This window comes from Anomaloglossus baeobatrachus, chromosome 6, assembly GCF_048569485.1.
Source record: "Anomaloglossus baeobatrachus isolate aAnoBae1 chromosome 6, aAnoBae1.hap1, whole genome shotgun sequence".
Lineage (NCBI taxonomy): Eukaryota > Metazoa > Chordata > Amphibia > Anura > Aromobatidae > Anomaloglossus > Anomaloglossus baeobatrachus.
The window spans coordinates 372,296,552-372,316,853 of record NC_134358.1 but is presented as its reverse complement, the minus strand read 5'-3'; the positions used below and the strand labels follow the sequence as shown (position 1 = coordinate 372,316,853).

Below are 20,302 nucleotides of genomic sequence, written 5' to 3'. Positions count from 1 at the left end.
ACCTGACAGTTAGGTATGCTAATGACCTGTGGGGCTCAGATGGGTGTGCTCATTTTCGTCTCCGGTCCCTCCTTGTGGCCTTCTTCGCCATCCTCCTTTCATGATTGACGTGATGCCGCCGCCGTCATCATGCACGCTACTCGGCCAAGTCTCGCGTCTGTGCAGTCATTTCCCCAGCTCGCGCAGGCGCAGTTCGCCCTCGCGCAAGCCGGTGCGGTGTTTGCGCATGCATAAGATTATGGTCGGCAATGTGCATGACGTCCCCTGCGTCATCCTTATATTCTGGGCTCGCAAGTGATATTTGGTTAATAAGGAGGGAGACAGCAGTGCAATGATAGACAGGGCTGATTACAGTAGACAGACTTGTAACAGTGTTGCCCATGACTTTACGGAAATAATTTAACTTAGAACTAACCCTACCACTGCAACTTGTGGTGCTAGCACTCCCCTATTGACTTAAATGGCAAGATCATTAGAAAATCAGTCACACTTCAGCAGAGATTTGTGCCTTTTAATCTTGGATTTATTTTCCTTAATTGAAATTATTAATTTGTGGAACATATTTGGTTTTTGTGACAACTATGTATGTTGCATAACTAAACAGTTGAATACAGACTTCTTATTCAGTTAGGAAGGGCACACCAAACGGGTATGGGCAGGTGCACAGTGGTAGAAATAATCCAAATAATAAGAGAGAATACCACAGCACTCAGTGAGTAAAGTTTATTTGTTGAATACGTGCAGCATGATATATCTGTATTAGAAATAAACCAACGTTTCGGGGTACATGACCTTCTTCACGGCCTCCGAGGAATGACACAGTGTGTAAGCTGTTCTTACTTACTATTTTTATTCAGTTAGTCCGGTTACACATAGGGCAAGGGACCATGCTGAATAGAGGTAATCATTAATATTTGTGACACAGCCATTCATCAATGTATTTTCTGTTAATTTTTCACTGCATTTAGTTTAGACAGACTCCAAATTATCCACAGGCATATAGCTGTGAAAGTCTTCTTTATTGCACTGCCTTTTGCCCTATTCATTGGTAGGGTCAAATGAGGTGTAATTGCAGGCAGTCATCACAGGGCTCACTAGCTCTGCTCATGTAGGTAGCACAAGCCATTGAGCTCAGTGATTGGCTGCAGCGCTGCTGATGTGATGTCACCCCCGCAGCCGGGAAACAATGCACTGGACCTGGGGAGAGTGAGTAGTAGATGATTTTATTATTTTAAATAATGAGGAATAAGTAAAATTCCTTTAAACAATGAAAGTAGGGGTTCTGATTGTTATAGACAATAAAACAATTTTCCATAAACGAGGCCTGAAGAATCTGGGGTTGATTTTCAAGTTTCTAATTGTAATTCTGCAGACATAGTCATTCTCGCATCCCCCAGGATTCTTGTTTTGAAGTCCGTACACTCCTGGCTTTGGTGGTTAGCATTCTGGGAAGTGTGGCATGTACAACAGGCAAACAACACTCCCACTACAATGTAACGAATAGCCAAGCTGGCACACATTATTCTTTGCAGTTACAGAATATTTTATGTAGAATATACACACATGGTCAAAATTGTTAGTACCCCTCGTTTAATGAAAGAAAAATTCACAATGGTCATAGAAATAACTTGAATCTGACAAAAGTAATAATAAATAACAAAAAATCTCTGAAAATGAACAAATGAAAGTCAGACATTGCTTTTCAGCTTCCACAGAATTAAAAAAAAAATAAGACTCATGAAATAGGCCTGGACAGAAATGATGTCACCCTCCTCCGACTCCTCCTTAACTTAATATTTTGTTGCACAACCTTTTGAGGCAATCACTGCAATCAAATTATTCTTGTAACTGTCAATGAGACTTCTGCACCTCTCCACAGGTATTTTGTCCCACTCCTCAAGAGCAAACTGCTCCAGTTATCTGGTGTTTGAAGGTTGCCTTTTCCAGACAACATGTTTCAGCACTTTCCAAAGATGCTCAATAGGATTTAGGTCAGGGCTCATAGAAAGCCACTTCAGAATAGTCCAATGTTTTCCTCTTAGCCATTCTTAAGTGTTTTTAGCTGTGTGTTTTGGCTCATTATCCTGTTGCAAGACCCATGACCTGCAACTGAGACCAAGCTTTCTGTCACTGGGCAGCACATTTCTTTCTAGAATCCCTTGATAGTCTTGAGATTTCATTGTACCCTGCACTGATTCAAGACACCCAGTGCCAGATGCAGCAAAGCAGCCTCAGAACATAACAGAGCTTCCTCCATGTTTCACAGTAGGGACAGTGTTATTTTCTTGAAATGCTTCATTTTTCTGTCTGTGAACAAAGAGCTGATGTGCCTTGCCAAAAAGTTCCATTTTTGTGTCATCTGTCCATAGCATATTCTCCCAGAAGCTTTGTGGCTTGTTAACATGTAGTTTGGCAAATTCCAGTCTGGCTTTTTTTATGATTTTTTTTTTCCAACAATGGTGTCCTCCTTGGTCGTCTCCCATGAAGTCCACTTTGGCTCAAACAACTACGGATGGTGCAATCTGACACTGATGTTCCTTAAGCTTGAAGTTCACCTTTAACCTCTTTAGAAGTTTTTCTGGGCTCTTTTGTTACCATTCGTATTATCTGTCTCTTTGATTTGTCATCAATTTTCCCCCAGTGGCCATGTCCAAGGAGGTTGACCACAGTCACATGGGTCTTAAATTTCTGAATAATATGTGCAACTGTAGTTACGGGAACATCAAACTGCTTGGAGATGGCCTTATAACCTTTACCTTTAACATGGTTCTCTATAATTTTCTTTCTAATGTCCTGAGACAACTCTTTCCTTTGCTTCCTCTGGTCCATGTTGAGTGTGGTACACACAATGTCACTAAACAGCACAGTGAGTATCTGTAGCCCTATATACAGGCCCACTGACTGATTACAAGATTGTAGACATCTGTGATGCTAATTAGTGGACACACCTTGATTTAACATGTCCGTTTTTTCACATTATTTTCAGGGGTACCATCATTTTTGTCCAGGCCTGTTTCATGAGTTTTGTTTTTTTAAAAATTCTGTGGAAGCATGGTTGAAAAGCAATGTCTGACTTTAATTTGTTCATTTTCATCAATTTTTAAGTTAGAATTGCTTTTATCACATTCAAGTTATTTCTAAGACCATTGTGGGTTTTTCTTTTATTAAACGACGGGTACCAACAATTTTGACCACGAGTGTATGTAAATGGTTGTTATATCTTTTACCCCTTCTGCCCCATGCCACATATATAAAGCACAGGCAGATCATTACCATCTGAATGGGGTTGGCTTGGTAGCTGTGCTGTGTTGTTAGCAATGAGTGTCAGATGTGACAAAGGTTAACCCCGTAGATACAGTAGTTGGTATCAGCCCATCATCACCCCCGTCTATGGGTCCACTAGGTGCCAATGGGCGTCCTTGGCCCCATGAGCCAAACAAGGGCCTGCCCCCATGTTAACTATGGACTTAAACCACTTACCACTGCCTGTTAGGCTACTTTAGTGCAGTGTATTTTGTTTGCGGTCAATGTATCACATGGTCAAGTTCACTAATAAATATTTTAAAATGAAAAGGTTTTTTGATGTTTATAAATTAAAAGCCAAAAAGAAAAAAACTATACAAAATCAGTTTATCTGAAGTTGTAATAACCGCTAAATATAAAAAATGTGGGAATTTATTCCGCATGGTGGACACAAAAACAATTCCAGAACTGTTGATTTATATTTTTTTTTGTGAAACCAGAATGAAAAATATATATAAAAAAAAAAAGTTGTAGTGCAAGCAAGGAATATTACAAGTTAAGATCCGTGGAGAGGGGAAACAAAATGTTACAGGTTTAGTTTTTAAAATATTTTAATTGTATAAAAAAAAAATCAATTTGGCATGTCTGTAATTTCATTGTCCTGCACAGAAAAACGAATGTGGCATTTATTAAAACTTGAACAAAGCCCCCAAAATTTCAGAATTGTTGTTTTTTACTCCCAATCTCAAACCCTCCTAAATAAATACATTCAATTTAGAAAATGGCTTATTAATACAACTTATTACTGTATTAAGAAAAAAAAACCTGTTGAGTGATTATGTTAACGGAAAATAAAGTTATGGCTGTAGTAAATAAAATTGGTGAGTCCTTTAAATCACCATTGTCAGAAAAACTTGACGCACCTGATTGCCAGTGCAATGACCAACAAGATTGCATAGTATTGTCTTTTCTTAAATGGGATATGTCAATAAGATCAACCCTTCTAAGCCGTCTATATGGGCATGCAGGACATAGGAAGCTGAATAAAATGATACCTGCTATCCAATGTGTTATTCCAGAGAAATGCATGTTTTCCTATAAAATGGCTGTTCTTTTGATCTGACTGCAGCACTGCATCCATCTCACAGGCAGCCAGTGTTGCAATTCAGCAGAGTTGTGTAAGTTGCAACTGCAAACCTTTTTGTTATGAGGCAAAGTTCCTGTATTGTGTTAGTTACATGTCTCACATTGGCAGTGGTGTACCACCAATGGGGGCAGACCACACAGCCACAATGGGGCCCATGAGTCAGGGGGACCCGGTGCCAGCAGCGGCATCAGGCCCCCCTCTCCTCGCACAAAGCTCCATCCTTCATCATTCTCCCCCTGTGCCTGTGCTCGATATCTCAGTGCAGCGGAGTGTGGTGACATCACTACTGCACGCTGCTGTGCTGAGATATGCAGGACACTCTCTGACCGGAGCAGCGGAGGAACAAGAATAGGTGAGTACTGAGGGCCATATTTATCACTAGGCACCCATGGTCCGGTGCCTAGGGCGGCGAGCTGTAAGGGGCGGCACTTCCTGGCAGCAAAATAAAATAAAAAAATATTATTGTTACATCATCCCCCCTCCGTTAGACAGTCAATTAAATCCGCTGTGTTTTTGGAGTGGGGGGGAGAGGCGCACCTCCATTTATCTGTATCTGTGTCTTTAAGACGCAAATACAGATAAACTGCGAGCGCCGGCACACAGGGAGCTGATTCACCCCAGTTGTTCCTAATACTGTAAAGTGACGATTGTGGGGGAGGGGCAGTCAGAGGCTATAATGGGAAGTTTGTGGGTGAGAGGTAGGCAGAGGCTATAACGTGAGCATTGTGAGGAATGGGCAGACAGAGGCTATACCGTGAGCATTGTGGGGGATGGGCAGGCAGAGGCTATATCGTGAACATTGTGGGGGATGAGCAGGCAGAGGCTATAACTTGAGCATTGTGGGGGATGGGCAGGCAGAGGCTATAACGTGAGCAATATGGGGGAGGGGCAGGCAGAGGCTATAACAGGAGCATTGTGGGGGATGGGCAGGCAGATGCTATAACGTGAGTATTGTGGGGGATGGGCAGGCAGAGCCTATAATTTGAGCATTGTGGGGGAGGGGCAGGCAGAGCCTATAACGTGAGCATTGTGGGGGAGGGGCAGGCAGAGGCTATAATGTGAGCATTGTGGGGGAGAGGTAGGCAGAGGCTATAACATGAGCATTGTGAGGGAGGGGCAGGCAGAGGCTATAACGTAAGCATTGTGGGGGATAGGCAGACAGAGGCTATAACGTGAACATTGTGGGGGATGGGCAGGCAGAGGCTATAATGTGAGCATTGTGAAGGAGTGGCAGACAGAGGCTATAACGTGAGCTTTGTGGGGGAGGGGCAGGCAGAGGCTATAACATGAGCATTGTGGAGGAGGGGCAGGCAGAGGCTATAACGTGAGCATTGTGGGGGAGGGGCAGGCAGTGGCTATAACGTGAGCTTTGTAGGGGAGGGGCAGGCAGAGGCTGTAACGTGAACATTGTGGGGGAGGGGCAGGCAGAGGCTATAACGTGAGCATTGTGGGGGAGGGGCAGGCAGAGGCTATAACGTGAACATTGTGGGGGAGGGGCAGGCAAAGGATATAATCTGGGGATTGCCGGAGAGGAGCAGGCAGAGGCTATATTCTGGGGGATTGCGGGGGAGGGGCAAGCAGATGATATAGTCTGGGGATTACGGGGGAGGAGCAGGCAGAGGCTATAATCTGGGGGATTGCGAGGGAGGGGCAGGCAGAGGCTATAGTCTGCGCATTGCGGGGGAGGGGCAGGTAGAGGCTATAGTCTGGGGATTGCAGGGAAGGGCCAGGCAGAGACTATAGACTGAGGATTACAAGGCCTTTTGTAGTCTGGGGAGTAGGGGGCCTATGACTATAGACAGTGGTTAGGGGGATGGGGCTATTAGTATAGTCTTAGGCCCGTTTCACACATCAGTGAAAATCACTGACGTTTTTCACTGGCGTGTGTAAAACACGCACATGTCCCTCCGTGTGCCGTGATTCACGGCACACATGGGTTGTCTAAGTGCAATCCGGGCTCCGTTCTCCGTGGCCCGTGATTGCACTTAGAGATTAACTCACTTGTGCGCGCTCCCGCTCTCCATGGTGCTGATCGCTCCCGCGGTGCAGCATCCGGCCGGCGCTGACCCCCGCAGCAGCTGCTTCCAGGTCGGCTGTGTCGTGCATCATGAATATGCGCGACAGTAATCAGCCGGCTCAGAAGCAGCAGGGAGAACAGGCTGCACAGAGCGCCGCTGAAGCCGGGTGAGTAAAAATGATTTTTATTTTAAAAGCACGTTTTTTTCTGGCATGTGTTTCACGGACAACACCACTGCGTGGTCCGTGGGACATCAGTGATGCCAGAAAAAAATGGACTTGTCTCTGTGCGGCAATCACGGACACGCGGGTAAGCTGCACGGAGACACGTGCAGTGAAAAATCACTGATGTGTGAGCAGACCATTCATTATAATGGGTCTGCGTATGTCAGTGATTCTGGTACGTTTAAAAAAAAGCACAAACGTACCAGAATCACTGACGCTAGAAAGGGGCCTTAGAGTTAGGTGAGAGGTGCCTATTGCTGTAGGAGGGGCGTTTAAGGAGTCTATTGCTATAGGAAGTGGATTTAGGGGGCCTATTGTTGTAGGAGGGGGGTTTAGGGGGCCTAATGCTGTAGGAGGGGGGTTTAGGGGGCCTATTGCTGTAGGAGGGGGGTTTTGGGAGCCTATTGCTGTAAATGAGGTTTAGGAGGCCTAATACTGTAGATGGGGGGGTTTAGGGGGGCTTACAGAGTGAGGGATACTGCAAGGGACAAAATCGATGGGGAAAAGTATAAGGACTCAGTAAGTTGGGGGTCTCCGTATGGAGAGGGGTAGATGTAGAAACTTGGCAGTCAAGATCAATGTGAATAGGGGTTTTTATTGGGAAGAATTTGTAGGACCAGCACAAGCACAGGTGTTTCGGTCAAAAGACCTTCATCTTTGTGTGTGCAGAGGGTCCTCAGAAAGTATAGTAGCGTGGCGAGCGGCATAGCTGGGCATGACGTGGTGTCCTCCACTGTGTATGTGGCAGTGATTTGCTTGTCCTGGTCCTACAAGTTTTTCACAATAAAAGCCACTATTCACATTGATCTGGAGTGTCAAGTTTCTACATCTGCTTGAGATGGTTTTGGACCATACTTGTGCACCCCCCAGAAGTGCCGAGTGTATCAACTCACTGGAGTGGGGGAAGCATTGGGAGCTCATTATGGAAAAGGGATAGCATGGGGGTTCAATATGGACAGAGGCAGTGTGAGGGTTCAGTATGGAAAGGGGGCAGCATGGTTGGGCTCAATATGGAGTGAAGCAATGTAGGGGACTCAGTATGAAACGTGAGGTAGTATGGGGGGTGCTCAGCATGAGGTAGCATGGTGGTCTCTGTATGATGAGTGGTGCAGCATGGAGGTGTCATTATGGAAAAGGGGCAGGCAGCATTTGGAGCGTATTAAAAAGGGGCAGCATGATGTGAGGACAATCTGCAGATCATATTTTATAATTGAGAAAGGCTTGGTGGGTATAATTTATAAGGGAGGACAGTGGCATTTTAGTTTATTAGGGGGCAGTGTGGCGGTCATAGTATATAAGTGGGGACGGTGTGGTGGTAATATTTTATATGATAGGACAGTGTGGAGGCCATGTATGTTAAGAGGGATTGTGTGGAGTAATATTCTTTTGCGGGAAGCGCAGTGAGGAGCAGTTATTTTTTTTTCAGTCCACAGCATAGGGCTTATTTATGGCACAGTATTTGTGGTTATTGTTATTCGGAAACATTATACTGGCATTGTTATTTCTCAGGGCACCATGTTGGGATGTACTGTAGAAGACTGGAGAAGAGGGAAGTCTGCAGAGACGAGCTGTGGATGTGAAGTCATCATGGAGTCGAGTACATGAGAAAACAGCGATCGGTGAGTGAATTATCACAGATCTTACACTAACATTTACACAGGTTTAGGGAAAAAAATGACCGGCGTGCTTCTTTTAAGGGAACCTGTCACCAGATTTGGTGACTATAAGCTACGGCTACCACAAGTGGGCTCTTATATGCAGCATTCTAACATGCTCTATATAAGAGCCCGGGACGCTGTGTAGAACATAAAAATCACTTTATAATATTCACCTAAAGGGCAGCGCGGTGCAGACTGGTCGAATTGGTGTCTCCGTTCTCCGGGATCGGCGCCGCCTCTTTCGGCCATCTTTGTCCTCCTTCTTCTGAAGCCTGGGTGCATGACGCGTCCTACGTCATACACACTTGCCAGCATTGAGGTCCTGCGCAGGTGCACTACAATACTTTGATCTGCCCTACTCAGGGCAGGTCAAAGTGCGCCTGTGCTGGACCACAATGCTGACTAGTGAGGATGACTTAGGATGCGTCATGCATCCAGGCTTCAGATGAAGGAGGACAAAAATGGCTGAAAGAGGAGGCGCGGTTCCAGAGAGCAGAGACACCAATCTGACCTGTCTGCATCGCGCCACCCTTTACCTGAGCATTAAAAAGTGATTTTTATGTTCTACACAGCGGCCTAGGCTCTTGTATACAGCATGTTAGAATGCTGTATATGAAAGCCCACTTGTGGTGGCCGCAGCTTATAGGGGACATATCTGGTGACAGGTTCCCTTTAATATTTGCAAAAAAATCTACTTTTATTTATTATGCAAATGAGGACGCTTTGGTGCACCATTGGTGTGGTCTTTGTGTCGGTGCACCATTGGTGTGGTCTTTTTGTCAGTGCACCATTGGTGTGGTCTTTTTGTCGGTGCACCATTGGTGTGGTCTTTTTGTCGGTGCACCATTGGTGTGGTCTTTTTGTCGGTGCACCATTGGTGTGGTCTTTGTGTCGGTGCACCATTGGTGTGGTCTTTGCTTTGGTGCACCGTTGGGTTGGTCTTTGCTTTGGTGCACCGTTGGTGTTGTCTTTGCTTTGGTGTACTGTTTGGGTGGTCTTTCCTTTGGTGTACTGTTACACTCTCATATTTGTATTTTTATAAATGTTTTTGTTTTTATTGACAGCGCTCCATTAGTAAAAGTGAGTGCTTTCTAATATCAGCTTGTATGTCTGATTTTTACCGCTTTTACTAAGTGAGCGCTGTCAATCAACACAAGGGACTGGCTTTCATATGCAAATTTAAGAGTGCACCAAGGCATAGGTCATGCCAAGGGTGCACCGAAGCCCCCTCATTTGCATTTTAAAAAATAGATTTTTAAGCAAATATTAAAGGGGTTGTCCAGTCTAGAATGACAAGTCTGCAATCACTCTGTTTAAGTGCAGATTTGTGAATCCTCCCAGTCCACTCACTGTGTGCTACGAGGATTCTCTGGTGTCTGCGCTAGGAATGGCGGTCAAGTATGCGATATGCAGAGTCCAAGCTAGAGCCCGTGTAGGGGCGCCACCTCGGTCAATACAAGTGCATTAAATGAGGCCGTATCCACTAGACAAGTTCTGACCGGAAATATGCATATTGCATACTTGAGAATCGTGAGTGCGCTGGAAGGATTCACAGGTCTGCAGCCATAGAGGAACACATAGTCGGACTGCAGACTTGTCATTCTAGACCGGACAACCCCTTTTAAGCTAAACTTTGATTTTTGTAGAGGAATCATCCCTTATATAAATGTTTATTTATGTAAATAGAAAAATCACTTCACCCGACAAACAAACATTTTGCTTGTGCTTCAGGTGATCTGACAGCCGGTTTAGATAGATCATTAATCAATTTCCGATTATTAACAGCATTGTAAATGCACCTCAAAGAGTAACTAAACTTTTGGGAGAATTTTTTGTATTATGCCCAATAATTCTAAGCAGATTGGTGAGGAATCTGGTCCGGAGACCCCACAACCACAGCTGAAAAGCTATTTTAGAAGAGCGTGCACAACACAGAGCGGATGCTGTAGAAAGTCATAGTCCTGTCTCCTGAGCCGTGCACTTCTAAGGGGTCTTTTGAGCAATTTACGGGGGTCTCAGGACCCAGACCCACATCAATGTGCTCAGAATTAATGGACCTAAAACATAGAAGTTATCTCCCCAAAATTAAGGTATTTTTTAAATGTTTAATAGTGCTACTGCCTGCATCATCAGTTCTGTGGTTCCTGTATGGTTCGTAATCTGATGATGGCTGGTAACAATTCCTGGTATATACTCCTACTTACTTACCATTGTTACATACAAACTAGGAGCAGGAGTTTCATGCCAGACAATTTTATGTTGGGCTTGCTTTAGTTCTGGTGATGTAGTAGTGATTTGAGCTTGGTTCTGGTGATGCAGTCATGTACCAATGGTGGTCCTGGTCATGTAGTAGTGATTTGAGCTTGGTTCTGGTGATGCAGTCATGTACCAATGGTAGTTCTGGTGCTGTAGCAGAGTGCAGATGGTGGTTCTGCTGATGTAGCAGTGTGCAGATGGTGGTTCTGGTGATGTAGTAGTACTTTGAGGTTGGTTCTGGTGATGTTGTCGTTTACAGATGGTGGTTCTGGTAATGTTATTGTGATTTAAGGTTGCTTCTGGTGATGTATTCGTGTAGATGTAGCAATATTTAATTTATTAGATTTGATAGTAGATCATTATAGTGTCAGTGGGCCAGGCTAAATAAATATCTGTCTTAATGAGGCCATACGTCTGCCAAAGAAGTATTTGACTAAAGCACCCATAAGCTAGAGACAGCTGTCCCATCATTCGGCTGGCAGCTATCTCCCTGACTCTCCCATACACTATAGACAGGTGTTCCATTATACGGATGGCAGCTGTCTCCCTGACTCTCCTATACACAGGAGCGCTCCCTTTGTTGACTGCTCTTGTGTTCTCTATGAGACAGACACTACTACACATCTCTAGCAGTGGCTTATCTCTTAAAGAAAAAATGATCCACAGTCCAAAACTGGACATGCTGGGTCATCACTTCTCTGACAATCAGACTGTCGGCTGATCCTGTTTATCTCTGGGTTTAGCCAACTGTGGTCTGTGTACGAACACCTTAACTACTATCTGAAGGGAATGTGAACGGTTAGGGTGTGTGCCCACCACGGCCTTTACACATCTGTGATCTCATGAGTTTTTCAGGCGGAGGACAGGTTAGGAAACACGGGCATCTTTTTTAACTTGAAATTGTATTAAGTGCTAGTCAGTAACTTCTTGGTGGCAGTAGCATGAAAAATGGTTCATTTACCTGTTTTAACCACTTAGTGTCTTTGAAAACCTGAAGCTGTTAAAAGAAGCTAAAAAAAACTGAACATGTGCGCAGCAAGTGCTGATCTTCATTCTTATAGTGTTTAGCACTTTTTCAAGTGTATTACAGAGTAGCATCTTAAATAGATGTCAAGTGCACAACAAAATCATAGTTTAAGTGGTCGCACCCCTTACTGACAACGTAAAAGTGCCTAGGGCAGCATGAAGGCCAAATACAGCCCTGTGAGTACTTGTTTCTATATTTCTTTAACCAGTGAGTACACAATGACCAGAGGCATATGGGGGTGCATTAAATGATATGGGGCTACATAATACAATATGAAGGACTATGAGGGATACCTTATTCATGGACTATGGGGGGTGCATTATAATACATTGAGGACTATGGGGGCTACATATTATACATTCAGGACTATGCATTATAATACATGGAGGACTATGGTGATGCATTATAATACATGGAGGACTATGGGGAGTGCATTATACAGTAATACATGGAGGACTTGAGGGTGTGTATTAGAATACATGCAGGACTATGGGGGCTGCATTATTATACATGGAGGACTATGGCGGCTGCATTATAATACATGGAGAGCTATGAGGGTGCTTTATAATAGATGCAGGACTATGGGCACTGCATTATAATACATACAGGACTATGGGGGCTGCATTCTACTATATGGAGGACTGTGGGGGCTACCTTACACATGGACTATGGGGGCTGCATTATTATATATGGAGGACTATGGGGTGCAGTTTTAGTGAGTGAAAAATGCTGCTAAAGCGCTGAAAGAACTTACATGTTGCAGATTTTAAAAACTGCTTTGAAGGTTCAAATCTCCAATGAAAAAATAAGCAGCATGTGCATGAGATTTCAGAATCCTCATTCATTTTGCCGGTGTTGTAAAACGCTGCTTTTTTTCACCTGCAATACTGCAACATGTGAGTAAGCCCTACCAGTCATAGTACCGTAAGCTTTGTCTTTATTCTTAATATTCTCTTCAATATTAGGAACATACCAAGTGAAATACAGTAATAGCACCAGATGACCCATACTGTCAAACAATGAGGTCTGTCATGTTTTCACTTGGGTGACAGAGCCTTTTGTGTGTTTTCATATAGAAAGTACTGTATACACAAGCCATACTGAATTAATCTGGTACCACATACATGTAAGACAATGCGGACCTGCAGATTTCTTCTGCAGATTTGCAGTTCTACCTGTTGCAGATCTGCATGAGAACTAACCATGTCAATGAGGCTCACACTTTGCTTTTCTTTGTGGCATCTGCAGTTATGTCACATACATCAGATTCATATGGTTGTTGTATTTGTCACTGATTTTGGCACTAAACCATGAGAAAATACCCCAAGAGTACAAACAATTCTAGTGTCTAAATGGATTTTTTGATGAAAGTTGGTAGAACATGTAATGATGCTGAATTATTACTCAATTGGATATACAGCTGAACAGTCTAGCTAGAAACTTATTTTTTTCCTGTGATTTATGTGCCTTTCTGTTACATCATATATAAAACCTTGTAATATTATGTCACTTTCTGTCCTGCAGAACATTCAGCTGACAAACACATGACTGTAAAGTTTGTGCAAGACACTTCCAAGTTCTGGTACAAACCTGACATTTCCAGAGAACAAGGTATGTGTGTATATGTATCTTCATATAGGTTTCTATCATTTATGGTTGTTGCCAGGGGTGTCTTCGAATTGCACATATATAAAAAGGTTTCGCTGCCCTCTAGTTGTACACCTAACATATAAAGGGTTCTATATAAAGAGTAAGGCCCTGTGTGCACAAGGCGTTTTTACCCGCAGTTTTGCTGCAGAAATGTTTGTAATCTTTCTGCAGACATTTCCCACCAAAACCTATGGGGAAAAAAAATAGCTGTGCGCACACTGCGTTTTTTTTCTCAAGAAAATTCTTTGAGCAAAATTTCTTGAGAAAATTTCTTGAGAAAATGTGCATGTCACTTCTTTTCCGCAGGTACCTGCGGTATACCCCCGGTATTTCACTCCATTCACTGTAATGTAATCGCGAAATACCGGGGGTATTCCGCAGGTAGCAAATGATGTGCGGTATACCCCCGGTATAGCCGCGATTTACCTGTGGTAATGCACATCACTGCCTGCGGTTTTGCAGGAAATGATGTCATTATGACAGAAGAGGAAGCGGAGCAGAGAGTAAACACACGTCACACTCCCTGGACGCCGCACAGAAGCACTTCCGTGTGACCTCCAGGTGCCCGTGCAGTCTGTGTCCCGCACCATCCGCGCCGCTGCCAGCACAGCAGTGTCAGCTTGTCACACTGCAGTGCTAGCAGCCACGGGGATGACGAGCGCTGACTTCAGGAGGATAGATGAGATCATTACCTGCTGTGACGATCTCCTGCCTCCTGACGTCACCGCCGTCTATGCCCGTCTCTCGGGCGGCCCAAGACTGTCACTAGCGGTGACGTCACGGGCTCTCGCGATACTGCTGAGAACGCGGCGGACATAGAAGTCAGTGACAGCGCTGATGGCAGGACTGCAGGAGATCATCACAGCAGGTAATGATCTCATCTAACCTCCTGACAGCAGCGCTCGTCATCCCCTGCAGTGACCTGGGCTGACCTATTGATGTTAGCTCAGGTCACTGCATTACTCTCCCAGCCAATGGGGAATATAATGTTCTTCATTGACTGGGACAGTGACTATGGTATGGATCGGCATGTGACCCCCTTATTGGATTACGTCGGACCCGGATTTGATTGCACTTTTCAATAAATTGGTGAAAGAGGGAATGTTTTGGGCATTATTTTTTTATTCTAATAAAACTTTTTTTGTTGTCTATTTTTTATTTCTTACTGACTGGGTTGGTGATGTCAGGTATCTGATAGACGCCGTGACATCACTAACCCCAGGGCTTGATGTCAGGTGACATTACACATCTGACATTAACCCCATATATTACCCCGTTTGCCACCGCACCAGGGCAACGGGATGAGTTGGGGCGAAGCGCCAGGATTGGCACGTCTAATGGATGCGCCACTTCTGGGGCAGCTGCGGCCTGCTATTTTTAGTCTGGGGAGTGTCCAATAACAGTGGATCTCCCTAGTCTGAGAATACCAGACCACAGCTGTCCGCTTTACCTTGGCTGGTGATACAATTTGGGGGGGACCCCACATTTTTTGTTTTAAATTATTTATTTAATGTAAAATAACAGCGTGGGGTGCCCTCAGTTTTGGATTACCAGCCAAGGTGAAGCTGCCAGCTGTGGTCTGCAGGCTGCAGCCATCTGCTTTACCCGAGCTGGCTACAAAAGATGGGGGGACCGCACGTCATTTTTTTTTTATTATTTATTTTTTGGCTAAATACAAGGCTAGGCACCCTTTAGTGCCACATGAAAGTCACTAAAGGGTGCCAGCTTAGAATATGCAGGGAGGTGGGACATTATATAGGTCTTTCTCATCTATCTCTCTATCTATTCATCTATCCATCTTTCCCTCTATCCATTATCTGTCTGTCTATCTATCGATTATCTATCTATTATCTATATTATTTATTGCAATTACAGCATAAAAAAACCGCAGGGACCAACCTGCGGAAAAACCGTTTTTTTACCGCAGGTGCGGTAATCTTCAACTCCCAGACGTTTCTCAAGAAATTTTCTTGAGAAAAATCACTTTTCTAGTGCGCACATAGCCTAAAACTGCTTATACACATTAAGATTATGATCAATAAAACATATGCGCAATTCAACTATCAACATGTCGGACTTAACAGCATCCTCAAGGACATATTTAAAGGCGATAGATCCCTCCAAAATGGAAAAAATGTTTTCTACGTATGTCAGTGGTTAACTTAAGTTAAAAAAACCCGTCTATTATGTGCACAGGGCGTCTCTTTGACGCTAGTGCAGTCCCCGCAGTGCAGGTTAATAGCACACTGATGCAGTGCAGGTGTCGCACGGAGAGCCCCTCTGCTGGGAGGAAATTAACTTTATTCCTCCCAGCAGGTTTTGGCTTTCAGTCATAGGGACCAGTCTGCATGGTATATAGTGAGCGGCGGATGTAACCAACCTATACCCGACATCTCAATTACCTTCGATGATTTAATCAATACTCCAAAGCAGCATGCTCGCTGTCTTGGGGTTATATTTGACTCAGAACTTTCCTTCATTCCCCATATACAATCACTCACTCGCACATGTCACCTACATCTCAAAAACATCTCCAGAATCCGACCATTTCTCACCTTCGAAACTGCAAAAACCCTTAGGCTATGTTCACACACTGCGTTTTTTACCTGCGTTTTTGGTCCGTTTTTGCTGCAGAAATTTCTTGAGAAATTCTTGTAACCTTTCTGCAGACATTCCCCAGCAAAACCTATGGCAAAAAAAATTAGCTGTGCACACACTGCGTTTTTTTCTTAAGAAGATTCTTTCAGTAGATTTTCTTAAGAAAAAGAATGAACATGTCACTTCTTTTCTGCAGCTAACTGCGTTTTTTGCCATAGATAATTGGCACAATAACGCAGGGAGCAACCAGCGGTAAAAACGCACCAAAAACGCACCGAAAACGCACCAAAAACGCACCAAAAACGCAGGTGCGTTTATGGTGCGTTTTTTAACACAGGTGCACTCTTAAGAAATTTCTTAAGAAAAATCATTTTTCTAGTGTGAACATAGCCTTACCGTCACACTTATTCATTCTAGTCTGGACTATTGCAACTCTTTGCTGATCGCTTTCCCTCTGACCAAACTTTCTCCTATCTAATCCATCTTGAGTGCAGCAGCCAGGGTCATATTCCTATCCAGCCGCTTCACCGATGCCCCCACCTTGTGCCAGTCACTGCTCTGGCTACTTATTAGCTACAGAATACATTACAAACTCCTATCTCTCAGCCACAAAGCTCTCCACAGCTCTGCACCACCATATATCTCATCCCTCATCTTTGTCTATCATCCTACCTGTCCCCTCCGTTCTGCAAATGATCTTAGACTAACATACTCCATAATACGAACCTCACACCCCTGTCTCCAAGACTCTTCTCGTGCCGCGCCAGTTTTCTGAAATGCACTACCCCAAAGAATGCGACTAATATCCAGCCCCCAAATTTTTAAGCGTACATTAAAAACACACCTCTTCAGACAAGCTTATCATAATAACTTACTAATCTAACTCTCCCCTGTCCCACCTTCTAAATGCTATTCCAAACTCCCTCTTATTTCTGTCCTCACATACTCCATACAACCAATAGCATATAAGTGCACCTAAAAGGTTACTGTCTAATGACCGGCACATTCATCTTTATATGAAATCAATAAATTATCATATCGATAGCCGGATCATATACTAAAAGTACGCTTTACCTTTTGTGTGCCCCTCTTTCCCCATAGATTGTAAGCTTTCGAGCAGAGCCCTCATTCCTACTGTAGCTGCCTAACTATGTGATATTTTGTTTTGTTCTTGTCTGCACATTATTATTATTAGTATTACCCATGCCACTGACTGACAGCCGGCTCAGCATTGCAATGGCACAGAACTGGCTGTCAGTCAGAACCTGCTAAACCTGCAGATTAACCCCATATCTGTAGGTTAATAGTGGGATTTGTTTTTTTACAGGACAGGGCCACGGGGGGGGGGGTTGGGGGGGGGGGAGTAGACCAGTTTATCAAATATCATACAAGTCCTTTAATCCAAGCACACAATCCATAATATTTCTGGACACCTTTGTGTGGTGGGTCAATTATTTTTATAGATTGATAAATAACCGAGCCTATGTGGAGGCACTTGTAGAAGCCCTGCTGGATATCTATTTTCTGAGCTATAGCAAGTGGAGCTGTTGCTGGGCTCTGGTACAGTCCATTTTACATCTCTCCTCAGCGCTGTTTACTTTGCTTATTTCTCCTTTTCATTGTTGATTGGCCTAACACATCGTGGGTGTACGTCGCCTGCATGTTCTGTAGCATCGCCACACATGTCCGTACTGGCACAGCATTTCTGTACAGCATACCATTCTCTCTTCAATGAGTTTGTTTGTAGAGACCTCGGCATGTTTGCACACGTTCAGCCAGGTACACAGAATTTTTGTGCCAGGAACATTTCAAAGCAGACGTTGGTGTTTTTCTTTCTGTCTTTTCCCCTCTTATATCATCACTGATTTATTGTAGAAGAAATAGTTTAGATAGATGTTATCCTCATTTTATTTTCAGGCTATATCTTGCTGTCAATACACCGCTTCATAGAAATTAATGTATTCTAGGGATTCAAATAAATCAATGTTACTGCTATCAGAAAGTTACAGGTATATTAGCAGTCCTTGCATTTAGCTTTCCCTTGTCATCTTCTCCACTTATTGCAGCAATTGCCGTTCTGAAGGACAAGGAGCCCGGTTCTTTTATTGTTAGAGACAGCCATTCCTTCAGAGGAGCCTATGGCTTGGCTATGAAAGTTGCTACACCACCTCCATCAGTTATGCAGCTGAACAAGAAAGGTATGCGAATGTGTTGTGAGCCTCATTTCTTCTGCACTTGCTTATCTTAGAATATGATAACATCTCTTTGATAATCCTTTTTACAAGAGGTAGCTCTGTAGTAAAAAGAAAATGGGCCTTTTAGTTGATCTATAGTTCCTCTTGGATGATATGCACAGACTTTGTGCACAATATGTTGCCCTAGAACAAGAAATCCTACAGGACATCCCCTGCTTAGTCTCATAAGGGCCCCAACGAGAATAAATACAATCCGTACTCTCCTCCCACAGTGGCACGCGGCTATTCCAGGTGGGTAATGTAACATTGTGCCTTGTCACCAATCCTTTAATGGAGTTTTCAGTGATAGAGATGGGGATAGACATAGGGCCATAAAATAACAAAAGAACCAGTGCTGGCCTGAGAAATTCCTGTGCTGCATAAGTCACATGGATAGACACAATTATTGCAGCAGGGTACAGGCAATTCCACTGGGAATTTATCACATGAATTATTGTTTATTTTTTTAATTTTATGCCATTTCTGCTCTTTAGCCAATTTTTCTCTGAGCTCAGTATTGCTCCTTTAAGGGGTTGTCTCCTTAAGATAACTCCTATTCATATGCCCTATTAGATTGTATGGACATCATAGACTCTGGAAGTGACCCACATTACAGCTTACATGGACCCTTTTTCATGGATGGATGGTTATTATTTCTAGTCTCCCAGTAATACATGCTAGGGTGCATGCATTTTGAAATGGGTTCCCCAGCATTAGAAAACAACACTGCTTTCTTCCAAAAATATCTTTCTGCCCAACACAATTGACTTCAATGGAACTGAGCTGCAATATGGGACACAACCAAGTGTGCTACTACTACTGTGGAGGTGGGGGGGGGGGGTTTAAATCAAAGATCAACCCTTAAAAGTGGGGTTCACCCATATTTTTTATTGTCTAGATCAATATTATATTGAGAAACAATGTTTCTCTCAAATACCTTATGTTGGCAATAGTGCCTGTAAGAGGCGCTATTGCAGACCGCTGTTCCCCACTCCGTAACCCTCGGGCTCCGTGACCTCGGGGATCCGGTGACGTCACGTCAAGTTCTGGACACATCGCATCCCTGCGGCCGGCCCCAGTCTTCCTGACTCACTGAGCTGTGGGCGGTGTTTCACCACTTATCACAGCTCAAAGTGTCTCCTGCTTGCAGCGTTTTGCTGTGAGGGAGGAGGGAGCTGATGGGCTGTGACGAGAGGTGAAACATCGCCCACAGCCCATCACTGACGGACACTGCGGCCAGCCATTGTGTCAGGAACTTGACATGACGTCACCAGATCCCTCGAGGTCACGGAGCCCGGGGGTCACAGAGCGGGGAACAGCGGTCTGCAATAGCGTCTCTCACAGGCACTATTGCCAACATAAGGTATTTGAGAGAAACATTGTTTCTCAATATAATATCGATCTAAACAATAAAAAATATGGGTGAACCACCCCTTTAAAGGAGTTTGCTAACAGTGATCTGCTTAAGACAGACCCAATTAAAGAGGAGCCAGCTTCTTTATTCCCCAACAATAAGCCATCACAGACTGAAATTGTGGCCAGCACTACTACAACATGCAGAAAATGTGGCAGTAGATGGATGACTATCCGTGTAATGCAGGGATGCAATATTAAAGCTTATCCTGAGCAACGAACTTTTATCTATGGAATTAATATGACCGCACAGAATAGAGGCTTTTATAGTGAGACAACCCTTTTTCTACTCAACGTAACTACCACATATGACAATGTTGCGATGCTGGCAACCTCAAATTTACACTGGTTTTCTGTAGTCTCATCAACTATAATTATATAGAGAAAATATCATTATAATCTATAGGATGAGGAAATACACCTGTGTGTCAGGTTACTTGTAAGCAGAACACTCCAGTGGGTAGATTGCATGATGGACACCCACAACCAACCACATCCATTGACTATACTGGGGTCCAATGGTTTCCATAATGACTAGGAAATTTTTACAAAAAACAGCACAATTTTCATTAATCATGGAATCCGCTACAGAGCCCCTGGTGCAAATGTGAGTACAGCTATAATGTAAATGTTACACACTAGAATTTAAAATCTAATATAAAGTTTACTAATGTCCAGAAAAAAAGGGCCTCCCCCCCCCCCACACACACCATCTAAAATGCCAAATGCAAAGACAGATGTAATCCCAGTCTAGCAATATGACCAAGAAAATTGGACAAAGACCATCTGAATGCCCATTTAATGGCGGAGTGGATGGGAAATTTTAAGAGAAAAA

The 20,302-nt window shown here is 43.8% G+C and overlaps 1 protein-coding gene across 3 annotated transcripts in view; it reads left to right on the top strand.

Moving 5' to 3' along the window:
* The window catches only part of TNS3 (tensin 3), a 528,788-nt gene that overhangs the window by 495,592 nt on the left and 12,894 nt on the right, over positions 1 to 20,302 (top strand). For all 3 annotated transcript variants that reach the window (XM_075315024.1, XM_075315026.1, XM_075315025.1), the window contains 2 exons: positions 13,097 to 13,183; positions 17,887 to 18,018. In XM_075315024.1, coding sequence (XP_075171139.1) covers positions 13,097 to 13,183; positions 17,887 to 18,018 — 219 coding nt within the window. The remainder of the gene's footprint in view (positions 1 to 13,096; positions 13,184 to 17,886; positions 18,019 to 20,302) is intronic.